The 14,837-nt window shown below is 39.3% G+C and overlaps 1 protein-coding gene across 8 annotated transcripts in view; it reads right to left on the bottom strand.

Moving 5' to 3' along the window:
• Positions 1-14,837, bottom strand: part of tpd52 (tumor protein D52) — a 142,772-nt gene that overhangs the window by 97,096 nt on the left and 30,839 nt on the right. For 5 of the 8 annotated variants that reach the window (XM_048529095.1, XM_048529099.2, XM_048529098.2 and 2 more), the window contains exon 4: positions 8,359-8,460. In XM_048529095.1, the coding sequence (XP_048385052.1) occupies positions 8,359-8,460 (102 nt within the window). Of the gene's footprint in view, positions 1-844; positions 969-8,358; positions 8,461-14,837 lie in introns of all 8 variants that reach the window. The other 3 variants (XR_007247343.2, XR_007247341.2, XR_007247342.2) reach the window with 1 other exon arrangement.

Below are 14,837 nucleotides of genomic sequence, written 5' to 3'. Positions count from 1 at the left end.
CACTAATTAAATATTGAGAAAAGTTAGTCTTCTGGTAATTTTTCTTGCCACACAAGCAATGTGCCAAAATAGAAAGATCCAGAACTAGAGTTCGTTCATACTTTAGAACAACCAATTCTAAGTACTATTGAATGAGATATTATTTGAGAATTTATCAGCAATTAAGCACTGCAACAAACTCACTTCACACTTCATATTCAGCAGCTGCTGAGTCCTGAAAAATATTAAACTACAGTACTAATCTATATGTTCAGAACAGAAAGAGCATGAACTCGTTCACAAGCCACGTCAAAATGTCTGCAAAACCTTAAAGCCTGAATTTTGAGAAAATTAAATATTATTGTACATGCATGAATAATTTGAATTAAGTACTTATATACATCAAGTTATTTTCAATGGAGAAAAGTGTCTAGGATCTGCAAGCTACAACATTATGGGATATTCTTACAGCGGGGGGGGGGGGGGGTTGGTGTTGGAGTAAAGAAAAGAAAGAAAGAACACTATGGATTTTACGACAAATAAAGCAGTTAAGTAAAACAACTGCATTACTTGCCTTCAAATGCAAGTACCCTCTACGTACTGGAAAAGGAAGTGAGTTGATAAGGGATAATGTGAGGTTACTCCAAGACACTGGGACATCATTCAAGCCTATTTCTCCTCTGGTACAGTACAGAGATGCTATTTTGCAAGAAGGCTTCAGTTCTCTCCCAAATGTGGTAGAACGCAGGAGAGTTCAACTATTTACAACAAATGTTTACATCCTCCAACATGTCAAGTAGGATCTTGGTATGTAGAGGATACTTCCATTCAAGAAATGAAGACAAAGAAAGTTTAGATTGCCTACCTTTGCTCTTCATTCCAGCATCTTCCACAGGTCACACTGTCAGTAGTATTTAAGAGGAGGGGATGGTTGTGGGAGGAAAGGCAACCTTCTCAATCTAGACGAAACACCTTCCTCCAGAACAGACCTGCCAAAGTGCACGTCATTCTTAACCAACAAACCCAAGGAATAATGCTAAGAAAAACTATATGGGTTTTCCAAGTCACACCCTTTCACGTGCAATTTACAATAAACTAAAGATTAGCCGATGATGCAAATTTAGTAGAATGTTGGCATTACTTCTATCTGAAGACTTATACATGCTATATTTAACAAAGCGGAAAACATTGCAAGTATTTCTCCAGTCATTGTTTCAATATTACAGCAGCAGAAATAAGTGTTAAATTTGGTACAAGTAGTTGGCTTCTAGTTTCAAATGCCAATCAGCTAAAGTTCTATTTGTAACTATGAAATAGAATTTCTGCTCTAGCACCAGTTTGTCAGAAGGAGGACAAAATAAAGGAAAATAGTTTTACTACAACATTCACTTTAGGTACAAAGCTTTTGGACTGCATCAGCTACATCTACCATGCCAGAAAAGATTCAAATATTTAAGTACAATATCTGATATTCGCCTTTGCATCTGAGACAAGCACCATAAGAAAATGGGAATAGAAAAAAATATTTTTTGAAAATGTAGAAATTAAAAGTACACTCCATACAGTTACAAACCAAAACATGAAAATCCTGAGGAAACATCAGAAATCTGGACTAACTTCTTGCATAAAACAGGATACAAAGGGTGTGCCATTAAGTGAAAAATCTTTGGAAAAGTTGGCAAAGACTGCATTAATAGCACAATTTGCCCACACCCACCAAATCTAGGCTACAGGCTTAGCCTTTAAAAACGTTGAGGGCATCTTTCGTAATTGTACTACTTTTAGAGTTGTGTTTCTTCCAAGCTTGAATGGCACCAATCAAGCTTCTTGCTGAAGAGAAGGTGAGATTAATAAATAGGAGGCCTTAACTTGTTTTGTAACTGTCAAATGGTGGACTCATTGGAACCTTAGTAGTATAAAGAGGAGGTTCAGTGCAGTATTCAGACTGCAGAGGGAACAAAACTACTGAGAGTTAGGCAAGTAATGAGGTTCAATGAGAAGAGGAGAGGGGGGCACTTTCCCCCCCCTATTTCAGCCAGTCTTTGACCAGGAGTTATAAAGCTGCACAAGTAAACAGGGTTTGAAATAGAAGAACAGTAACATTCTCAGAAGAGCAAATTCAGTGGTCGAATTTTCAGTCTCTAGTAAATTATAGAAATTTACGCTTGCATTATAGCAGGGCTGCTCAGCCATATGGAATGGCATCCTGTGACATGCTGGAAAGACTGAAAATGCCACGAGACCTAGCTATATCTAGCTCCAAGTTTCAGAACTTGGGTAGTAGTGGCTGGGCTCACTATGACAGATGCAAAGTTTACACTTACACAATAGAGAGTGTTCTGATATGTGGTCACACCCCAACTTAAGGGTATGCAGACAAAGGGGGAATTGGGTAACAACCAGCAAGTTCAAGAAACCAAGCAGACAGTGCAGGAGTCCCTAAAGTCCTCTCGAAGAATTGATTTTCATATTTTGGATACTGCGAGGGCACTGATTCCTCAAAAGGAATGCAATACCAGAACGGAAGAGTAAATAGGGATGGTGTTATGTTTGTTGTTAGGGGAACAGAAAGGAGTATATTTCGGCCACAAATGCAACTCCAACGGCATACTGCCCCCCCACCCCGATATCAGGGTCGTGGATAAAACATGGTGGCTGCAGAGAAGGTCTGAGGGAAAGTCATCAGCCAGAGATCATGGAACATAATGGGTAATAATAATATAGGTCAGAAAAACAGTTGTAGTGCTGCAGTCACAACTGAGACAGCTAGGTTGAATATTAGTCAGCTAGGACAGCAAAAGAACCTGCAGATCACTCCCAGTCCTATGTGACAGTGAGTACAGAAATAAGATAAAAGTCAAAACAGAAGAAATAAATGCATGCTTAGAAAAATACAGGACAGAGGGCTTCAAATTGCTGGTACCCAAGAACTGATCTTGCTCCAAGAGAGATGGCACCTGAACACAGTCTAATAGAGTTCCTTGTGGGAAGTTTTGGTAGTCCTGTCGGGAAAAAGGTTTAAACTAACTCTCCAGAGATGTGGGAACTAGGCAAGAACACAGGAGAGTAATACCCAAGTACACAAAATATGGTAAGAGATGGATGGCAACGGAATAGAGAATATCCCCACTTGGGATGGGGTTGGAGCAAAGGCGGCAGGGCAACAGAGTCAAGAGTTTTGGGGGGGGGGGGGGGGGGAAGGAGAAGGGGAGAAAAGAGGTGGAAGAGAGAGAGAAAAACAGGAGGATGTTTTACTTTCAGTTTTGGGTTGTTCTGAAGTCTCCTTGAAAGCAGATAGATGTATAAAGCAGTGATTGTAAGAAAGTGGAACAATAGTTAGAATAATGGGTAAGGGGTTTAAAGCTTGATCCAGACCAGAAGCATCTGGACAGTTTGAACTCTGGCGTATAAAAGCTCCAGAAAACAGCTTTCCGATTTTCCAGACAGGGAGTTGAAATCACAGTTAAACCTATTGAGATTCTCAGGTGGGAGAGGAACTTTTGGGAGCTGTAAAAGATATATGAAGATCGTTCCGTTTATTCTGTTTTATCTCCATTTCCTTTGGTTAATGGACTTTTTACTGTTGAAACAAAAGCTGCAATATTTACACAATATTTCAGACACCATCAACTACACGAAACCAAAAACAATCAAGTCAGATTTCACTCTGGGTTCCGATTTGTCCAGTAATAACATCAGCTGGGATCATAACACTGACACAAAAATGTGTACTGAAACCCACCAGCAAGGTGCGAAAAGTAAACTTTACTGCCAAGGATTGGAGATGAAGTTTGGGGAATAACTTGTGCTCATTCTGCTGAATTAGGCATTTCAATGATGTATTTTTGCTGCAAAGTTTTTCTTTTACAAAGAGACCTTGGTCCACCCTTTTTCTTCAGGCAAACTCCAAGATTTATTGATGAACAGCTATTTATAACATGTACCATTGTGGTGCAATGAAGAATGCAAATACGGACTACTCAAGTTATCACACCCCTATCCTAACAAGACAAAAGGCAAACCAAACTAAGCATCCTCACAGCACTAAATATGCTCAATTCCTCCACGAGCTAGCAAGCTATTTCTGTACTGTGCACTTGGCAAATTCCTCAGTTTTAAGGAAACTATACATTTGATACATAATAGTAGATCAAAGACATGTGCAGTTTGCGTTTTGGCTCAACAAAAAACTGGAGTTCAAAAATTACCAAATTTTGTTCTTGCTATTTTGTAGCAAGTACAAAGAGTAGTACACAGGGAGCAGTTTAGCATTTACAAGTGAAATCAACAGTGCTAAATCTGAGATTTGACATTACTTTCTGATTTGAAGGTAAAGCTTAGGTCTTTGAATGAGGCTTGAATGAACGCAAAACTTTGGTCCTTATTTTAGCATGTACAAAGGAAACTTAGTCCTGTGGCAAATACTACTGTGAAGTTAAGGTGCAAGTCATGAGAGGTCTGTTCCTGATAGATAGTTGACAAGAGGGCAGGTTCGTAGGCCACTAAAGGTGAAATGACCCCCTCTGTTGGTTGCATGCAAGTGTGTCATTGAATTTGAACGTGAAAGTCATAGCAAAATTGTATTCAATTTCATCAGTTACCAGCAACTTTGAAAGTCAAAAGAATGTATCATAGGCAAATTTCAGGCCCACAAACATGACCTTTTTTACTCACACCATATCAGACAGCATTTTTGGCCAAGTGCATTTTATAGTTAAAACAATGCACCATTTTGAAAGGAGATAAAGTACTTATGCAAGTATTCAGTGGCAATTTTGTTCCAATCAGTATTTTTGAATATTGCAATTTTGCACATCAAAAGCATTCCATTTCAAATTGAATTCAATATTTTAATGGCTAGTCTTCAGTAATCAACTGCTGTTGGTAACACTGGACATGCATAAATTTGAGTTTTGGTCAAATAGATCATTTTGAAACAAATAAATAGTCAACTATATTGTTACTAACTTCAAGGTAAAACAAATACTCAGTTCATTCTGACTTCAAATGCCAACCTACAACATTAAATACTAAAACTAAATCATATGTAACTAGCAAAAAATTTATTGTCAAATACAGAAAAGATGAGTTTTTAAAACCAGTTATCTTCCAGCTTAAGTGTGTAAATAAAACATATTTGGAATAGGGTGAAGAGAAATCAAAACAATACTAACAAACTACATCACCAGAATGCAGGTTTTTGAGCAAACTTTTCATATTCATGAAGCTCAGGTTTTTCATTGCTTAGACAAAAATCCAACAGTGCTGTGCATTCACATCGTTTAAGATACAGTTACTAATTATTTGCACAAAAACAAATATTCAAAGAGTCAGAGCAAGTAAATAACATTTATGACTTACTCAACTTTATAACACTTCATGAGACGTGGGCATCACTGCCAAAGCCAACCCAGGACCTAGGTTCGAATACCACCACAGCAGATAGTGGAAATTGAATTCAATAAATATCCGGAATTAAAGGTCTAAACAAAGACCATAAATCCATTGCAGATTGTTGGGAAAAACCCATCTGATTCACTGATGTCCAGAACCACAGCAATGTGGTTGATTCTTAACAGCCCTCTGGGCAATAAGTGCTGCCTGGCCAGTAATGTGCTCATTTCAAGAATGAGCAAAGGGAAAGAAATGCACTGGAAGTGGCAACATGTGCAAATGATTGGCAGTCAATACTCAAGTTGTGCATTAGATCTTTGACTTGCACGTCTGGTAGAAGTAAGTAGCACAATTCCCATTTGCATCATGCCATAAAAAGACCAGCAGCTTTCCAGTTAAAAACTGAAATCATGCACCTCGGCTCTTTAACCTTGCATCAACATCCTTGTTCTTTCTTCAATCAGAAAAGTGTCTAGTATAAAATGAGCAGCAAGTCAAATTACACAGCTCTGATGTTCTCGTTGCACTAGAGAAGAAACATCTGCACACAACTCATACACTGCTCAAACCTCTCATTATCCATGAGGGCCACGGTATCAGGCCCAAGACACTCAAAAGGAGAAGGTTTGACAACATCAACACTCTGCTCTTATTTTCATGGTCTTGGTCAGGTTAAATAGGCAAGTTGAATCATTGCACAGGACATGGTTAAAAACACTATACAAATTTAAATCTCATTGCAAAAAGGTGGCCCACCTCACCACATTTTGCCTTCTCAAAACAGATTCAGATCCACGTGCATTTCACGGAACAGAAATCACAAATGAAGCAATATATCTAATGTTTTGAAACAAAGGCCGTAAGTCACTATGAAAAACAAGTAAGCAGATTTCTCAAATAACCCCAGCGCCATATACAAAATCAAAATCCCCTTGTTAAAATGTTAAATCTTGCCATGCGAAATCCAATCTTCACATGTAAGACATCTAAACACAGCTATGCAATAAAACTGGTGACAAAAAAACTAAAAACGTCTTATTTCTTGCTCTTTTAACTGCTCGTTTGCATCATTTTCTGCAATTGGCTCTTGTACATGAAAGACTGTTCTTCATTATCCTGTATTACACAAGTTGGACACTTTAAACTACTAAATTTCATGGTTTTGAACCTGGCTGCTGATACATTTGAAATAAGAATGGGCCATTTAGTCCTTCAAGCATGGTCTGTAGTTTATTATCATGGCTGATCTGATTATGACCTTGACTCCACTTTTCTGTCTCATCCCACATCCTTCGAAACCCCTATCAAGGATCTTTCTAACTCAGACTTGAAGAATATTCAAGGACCGTGTCTCTAGGAAAGACAAACCCACAGACAATGGCTCTAAGGCTTTTTTTGATCTCATCTGTCGCAAATGGGAGATCATTATTTTTAAATTGCATCCTCTGGCTCTGGTGTCTTCCACAAGGGAAGCATCCTTTCAGCATCCACCCTGCCATGTCCTCTAAATCACCTCTCATTCTTAAACTCTTGACAGACAGGCCCAACCTATCAAATGTCTCTTTGCAAGATATCCCTTCACCCCAAACAGATGCAGAGAAGGTTCATTCACTGCAGGAGATCTTAGAGACTCTGACCCTGTGGCTTCACCAACGTCCTGTACAATTGTAGCAGACTATCCCTACTTCTACACTGTATTCCCCCTTATAATAAGTTTCATTTGCTTTCCTATTCACTTGCTGTACCTGCATAACAATATTTTGAGCTTCATGTAACAGAACATCCAGAATTCTACAATCTCAAATATAAAATTAGACAAGTTCATGCTTTCCCACATTGTACTCCATCTGTCAAATTTTTGCCCACGTACTTAAAAAGGAGTCAAAGAAATACAGGGATGAATTCTTCACAACTCATTTTCCAACTGACTCTGGCATCAGATGGTTCAATAACATTGCTTTTAATACATTTGACATATTAAAAAGAGCAGTTTTTTTCAATACCTCATTCTGGAAACACATTTTCTAATCTCAAGGCTCAAGGAGTTTGAAGCACCAAGAGAAGCATTTGCTACACACAAAGGAGTGAATTGCATGTGCACGGAAGAGGCTCACAGTCAAGATTACATTTGCAGGCTACATGTTGAACATGGCTGCAAAAGCAGGTCATAGTGAAGAAACCTTGTAGCAATCAAATTGAACATGTGAACTGATACTACATGATCAGAAGGAATAGGATCAAAATGAGGGAGGATGCAAAGGAAAATTACACCACAAAACAGATTCAAACTTGAGAACAGATCTTAAAGTGTTACACGCGGGTAAGTTGAGTCAACACAATGGTAGAAAAGTACACATTAAGAATGCAATAGAAAGATAACTGAGAATTTCACAATTTAATATTTAGAGACTAATATATATTTTCTGTAGAGTGAACAAGCAAAGCAGAAAGCAAAAAAACAACGAAATGGTGAGTATATTGCAGAATGCTACGGATGAACGAATGTTTCTTGCATCTAAGGCCAAAAATAACAATGTTAGCACAAAGTGAATTCAAAAATTATAGGATCCATGTAGCTCAACACAAGAATAGGGTTGAGAAAGGGAAAGTGTGAAGAAAGAACAGAAACAATAATAAATTTTATCTGGGCAAGGCATGCAACAATGATCTGAAATCCTTGATTATAGCAAGTCACAATCACCTATATATCAATACAAATTCTATGTTACAGCAGCATGTGTAAATGCTCCTGATTATCAATAGATAATTCAAGTGGGCTTGAGCAGCTAGTACATTTACAAAGGAATATCAGGTACAGACTCAGAACTATGAAACAGTCTAAGAATGTCAGCATGTGTTCAAATATGGGAGGAAATCTAAAATTTTGAATGGTCTTGTAGGTGCAAAACTCCTAATTTTTGAAGCAATTCTAAATAAGAGTGAGCAACAAGTTATTACTATTAGAGAAAGCAACTCAAGACATACCTAACATCTTCAAATTTTTTTGTAATAGCAGAACCAAAATTAGTAAATGCAGATGAAGCCTTCTGGCCAGCCTGAGAGAGGGTTTCAGATGTCTTCTTAAACCTGTCGACATTAATTTTTAGAAATTAGAACAAGCACAAAAGGTACAGTTTCCAGCCATTTTCATCTGGATGGATTTTATGTTTGTTTTATTATGCAATACATTTCAAATGATTTCCAAATTCTAGGTCTACTTCCCCTCCTAGATATTTCACATTTCCTATCGATAGTTTGTACTGAGTTTACATCATATTCTGAAACACATCCAAGAAAGTCATGAAACATGCATGACAGTACAAGCTAATCTACTTTAGTGATTCACCCAAGCAGCCAAGACCCAGTGTAACCTTGGGGGAAGGTGGTTAGAGTACAAACAGGAAATTGTACCAGCATTGCACACAAATACAAATGAGTTGCCATTTCAGCATGGAGCTGAGTAAACTAAATTGAGATACATCAGCATCACTAGCAAAAAGGTTTAATTATAAAAGATTGCATCGTCAATTAATTCTACATGTAGTCATAGGAACTTGCTGAAAATTTGATCAAAGTTCAAGGTGCTACATTGTAGCAGAGGATCTGCATTATAGCATTTGTTGTGAACTCACCTATGTGTGCATGTCCAAGTACCATTGGAGTATATTTTCCATTTATTTCCCATGCTATATGGTGGAGGGGTATCAAAGCTCACCAAGAAGCATTAGGCTCACCACTAATTTAATTTGAAGTGACTTATCACTATAAATATAAAAAAGGAATTTTAAATGAATCCCTCCCACTTCTGCCACCAAACCTTTACCCTACGCCATCCAGTGTTAAACAGTTCTTGAGTTACTATCCCTCTCTTAAATCTGCCATCATTTCCCTTCTCTTCACAAAAACCAACACCTGAGATAACTATTCCTGTAAATTACTGCCCAGGGGCCAATTTCCCTTTTCTGTCCAAGATCCTGTTGTCACCTCCCAAATCCAAGCCCATTTTTCCAGAGCTCCAATGTCTGAATCCCTTCAACAGTATTAAAACTACTCAGTCACAAGTGGCAAAGACAAACCATATTTCCTCATTCTTTGAGTCAGATGCAGCCTTTGATGTTGACTAAACCATAATCCTTTTCACTACCTTCTAGCTGGACAGAACTGCACTTGTTTGGTTCTAGTGATATTCAATTGTAACCAGTTTACTTGAAATGCCTTCTCTTGGGCCATAACATCCAGGATCCTTTAACGGTCCGTCATCTGTTCCCTCCTAGTCTTCATCTACACCCTACCCCTCTGTCATCAACTGAAAGCCCAGCATTAGGTGTTATCAGCGCATGGGTAAAACTAACTTGAACTCTCAGTGCTTGTGAAATTATCAGACTACTTACCACTTGACATTCTGTAATGGAGGAGGATAAATATCGTTCAATCAAGTACTGGTATCCTCACTTAAAAGTTGGGGTTCCATTCCAGAAAATTGAAACTTTAAGTGGAAAAAGAAACTAAATGAAGCATTGATTCTCCTAAACATCAATGCTAAAACAGGAGTTCATTTCTATAAGGCCTCCCTCAACACAAGAAAAACAAAAATTCTTGTAATTTTTGGGTTGAAAGTGTGTTACATATACTTGAAATGACTGAATTCCAACATCTGTAAATTAACTAACTTAAAAATTAAATACATTTAAATGCTGAAAGAAAATGAAGCATTCCACTCACTACCTCCTAGAGGCTCAGGAGCAACTGCCCAACATTTGCAAAGGGACATTGCTCATTGAGCACTAGGCCACCTGCACTGCATTTGTTTCTTGTTGCATCATGGCCACTGCCTAGGACATCATCTTTGAAGGCTGAACTCAGAATTAGCCGAAACCCAGAGGCCAGCTTCTCTGTGAACAGGCAGATCCTGAGGGGCAGCAGCAGCCTATGCAACCTCTCGGAGGATGCTGTTAGGTGGTGGCTACAACATAGCCAGGTTCAAGCAGCTGCTCAAGCAGACGATCAACAGCCAAGTTGATGGAACTCTCTGTTGAAGACCTCAAACAAACAGTCATGCAAGCGTGGTGAGCGGCCACAAGTAGGAAGCAGCATTCAGTCTGAGAAAGGGAATGGTTGCTTTCAGTGGTACTAATCAGGTCAGGTAACATCCTGCAGCAAACAACATTGGACTAGAAATTGAGTGTAGTTTCAAATAACAACATAGAAACAAAACAATGCCGAAAAGGGATATTAACTATGGACTCCCTATTCTGGAAAGACAGAGGCCATCATCTTAAGTCCATGCTCCAGACTTTCCCAGCTAATCATTCCATCCCTCTCCCTGATAACTGTTCTAGGTTAGATAAATTGCATCTGCCTTACTAAAGTAGTCTTTAGTAAGATGCCTTATAATAGACACATGGATAACACTAGGAAATGGACTTAGTGCTCAAATGACAGAATGGACTACTAACTGGTTTCAAGACAAAATCCAGAGGGAATAAAACAAATTAGTCAGTGTGGTAGATGAGAAGTGATCTCATGTTCAGATGAGGCCAACTTTGACAAGGGAGCCTGTGAAATGTCAACTTTCTTCCTCAACTGAGGATTCCCCAGCACCACTGACGACAGGGCCCTCAACTGGGACTGACTCATCTCCAGTACTTCCGCCTTCACCACCCCTTCTCTTGCCTCCTGCAGCCCTTGTCCCCATCTACATCCTGCCAGCATCGACATCCAAAAGACCAGCAGACACCATTTCTGCCACGTCCAGCAAGATGCCACCACCTACACCTATTCCCCTCCCACAGGGACCATCGGGACTCCCTGGTCCACACCATCTTCACTACCAACAGCCCCCCACAACCCTACAGCACCTTCCCCTACAATCAGTGAAGTTGCAACACTTGCCCATTTACCTCCTCCCTCCCCACTGCCCAAGGACTCCAAACGTACCTTCCAGGTGAAGGAACACTTCACCTGCACTTACCAGAATCTAGTGTACTGCATTCGTTGTTCACAATGTGGTCTCCTCTACATTGAGGAAATAAAGCATAAAGTGGATGACCGTTTCATCCACATTCTGCTCACAAAGACTCCTCGCTACCTGCCACTTTAACACACCATTCTGTTCCCTGGTCAACATCTGTCGCTCCACTTTGTTACAGTGTTCCAGCAAAACTCAACACAAGCTGGAGGAATAACACCTCATTTTCTGCTTGGGGGACACTGCAGCCCACCACATTCAATAGAGTTCAATTATTTTAGGGCCTAACCTCACGCATGTTCCAGCCCCATACCTAACAGATCAGGCCTTGTTATCACACAGCCTGCCATTATACACTACCCATTGTTAGTCACTAATAGTCCTCAGTAACTATTCACCTTCCCAGCCAGATCGTTATCAATGCCTTCATCTGCCCAACTGTTCTTCTTTCATTAGACATTTCTATTCTTTCATTTACTCCCTACTGCACACCCTCCCTATTTTCTGCATATAAGCTTGTTTTCCCAGCAACCACCAGTTCTAAGGGTCACCAGATCCGACACATTAATTGTTTTTTTCTTCAGATGCTGCCAGACCTGAGCTTTTCCAGCAACTTGTTTTTGTTCCTGATGCACAGCATCCACAGTTCTTTCAGTTTTTAAGAAGTGACATTCTACAAGAATTAGTGAAGCAAACACTGCTGTTGACTACTTATATTAATGATATACACTTAGAATTTAAATGTGATGTCATTTTTGGGGACGGGGTGTCAGTTAACACTGACAACTGCAACAAAAACAACAAACCATTCATCAAGGAGTTTTCTAAGAGTCTAATGATGACCATGAATCCAGTGTCAATTGTCGGAAAAACCATCTGGTTCACTAAATTTTCCGAAGAAGGGTCGAGACCCGAAACGTCAGCTTTCCTGCTCCGCTGATGATGCTTGGCCTGCTGTGTACATCCAGCTCTACACCTTGTCATCTCTAAGCTATTAATCAACTTGCAGTGTGAACATGCAAAGCAAATAATGATTGGCACTTGAGGAGATGATGGCCTAGTGGTATTATTGCTGGGCTGTTAATCCTGAGACCCCAGATAACGTTTTGGGGACCTGGGTTTGAATCCCACTACAACAGAGGGTGGAAACTGAATTCGATAAAATGTCTGGAATTAATAGTCTAATGATGACCATGAATCCAGGGTCAATTGTCGGAAAAACCCCTCTGGTTCACTAATGTCCTTTAGGGAAGGGAAATGCCATCCTTATCTGGTGTGGCCTACATGTGACTCCAGACCTACAGCAAAGTGGTTGACTCTGAACTGCTCTCTGGGCAATTAGGGATGGGCAATAACTGCTGCCTAGACAGCAATATCCTAATTGCATTAATGGAAAAAATACAGTTCAACACACAAGTGTAAGGTATTTAATTTAGGATAATTATCTAGGCCAACTGGCTTGTTTTGTGCCATATTAACAATGATGCCAGATTGTTTGCAGCTGTGTCATGGTTGACTCAGGTATGTTCATGACCACACAGCTGCATCAGCTATAAAGTTAGCTATTGCCAGGACTAGAAAACTAGACTTTTCCCCTGTTTCAGCTCATTTGCTGAGACCCTAATGGTATCCCTTTAATTCTTGGCTTGCTTGCTCCAAATCACTCCCGGATGTATCTGGGTTCTAACCTTAATGATGGTTACCTAACTGCTGTTCATGTTACAATGCCACTGCCTGAGACCTTCCTTGCACTAGATCCTGCTCATTTATCAGCCCTGTATTTGTCGAGCTACACTGGATCCAGCAATAACACAAGGGCGCATTTTAAAATCATTGTTTTTCCAATCTCTCTACAGCTTCTCCCTCCCTCAATCTCATCACCTAGAGCCTCACAACTATCTAGGATTCTGTTTGTAGCTTCAAACATTCTTAATTTTATCCCTGTACAATAAGTTTTGAACTTTCAGCTGCCTTGACGTTTAACTCAAAGTCCCTTACTAAAATTTGAGACCCCATAGGATTCTTCAAGATACTCCTTAAAGCCTAGGTTTTTAAACCAAATTTTTGGTAATCACCTTTGAGGGTTCAAAGTCTAATTTTGCTTTTCAACACGAAGTATCTGGGGATGTTTTATTACATTAAATATACTATACAAAGTGTGCCTCATTACACAAATTGAAAACAAAGCGAGTAGCCAGTGAACTCAAAACCAGCTTAAACAAATGTCGCCACTTTCAAAATGTGAACAAAATTCGGGTCATTATGTCTTCAGTTGCATTTGAATAAGCTGAAACTGCTTTCCTTGCCTTCATGGGTCAACTTACTTACTGGTTTGGATTTACTCAAACTATTCTGGATTTTCTTTCAATTGATTCTCAATGAAAAGATTTGTTCGTCTGTAACTGCCCTCAGAAGGTGGTAGCTGGATGCTTTTATGGAAAAAAGAAATAATTTACGCAATGGAATTGCTGGCTAGATCACTAGCTAACACATGATGTTAGCTTTCCATAGAATAAGGACAATGAAGAATCATTTTGGTCTTTATATGCTGGATAAGCTCTGCAGTCAAGATTATATAGCAATTTGTGAAAAATGAACATTCAGATCCGAAATCATGACTAGTGACTAGTCCAATGTCACAACTAGTACACCAACTTTCAGTATGTCAACTCAGCATTTCTCAATTTACCCTTTTCCTGTCGTTAGTCTCAGACACCAGACCTATTACGGTGATTAGGCCAGATGGCCAAAAACCTGAAGTGTGTAGGTTTGATGGGGTGTCTGAAAAGGAGGGAAGTGAGCCAGTCAGCTACTGGGATTATGGCATTGTATAATGCCATGCCATTTACTCAGTGAACACATACAACGTAATGACTTAAAAAAAAAACTAGGCTGCCGCTCCACCGAAAGAACAAAACTCCATTCTTCAGTAATCTGGTTCTGCATCTTGACTTGAGTAGAAGGGGAAAAATGCAATTAAACAGGAGATGACAAAACCCCTTGGCCACAGATGATTTTCCCCTATTCTATTCAGATGCAGAGAAGAACAGAGGCACTCATATTCTGGGCATTCTTCAAAAGTATCAAATTGAACCCAAGAGAGACAGTGCATGTGACTAACTTTAAACATGCTCTGTTTACATTTATAGAATGGGCTTGGTCTCAAACTTTCAAATAAAAGTGGCAGTGATAACTAACTGCAAAATGTAACAGCAAAATTTCCACACAGCAATTTCAACATTGTATGATGGCATAACCAAGTGAGAGAAAGAGGAGAAATCTGAAGCAAAATTCAAAACTTGAACCTGTGTAAGTTTAAAGAGGGAATATTAAATCAAGTCATTTATTCCTAGTTGCAAAGGTTATTCATTTTCATCAGACGTTTGAACAAAAGATGGAAGAACAAACTGTCTACCAATCCATTTCATTAACAACTAAAAGGCAGGCAAGTCTTTCTTGGCATTTATTCAATTCATGGTTCTACCGGCCATTGCTG

The sequence above is a fragment of the Stegostoma tigrinum genome, chromosome 5, assembly GCF_030684315.1.
Source record: "Stegostoma tigrinum isolate sSteTig4 chromosome 5, sSteTig4.hap1, whole genome shotgun sequence".
Classification (NCBI taxonomy): Eukaryota; Metazoa; Chordata; class Chondrichthyes; order Orectolobiformes; family Stegostomatidae; genus Stegostoma; species Stegostoma tigrinum.
The sequence above is the reverse complement of the archived record's forward strand: the minus strand, read 5'-3'. Positions and strand labels throughout refer to the sequence as shown.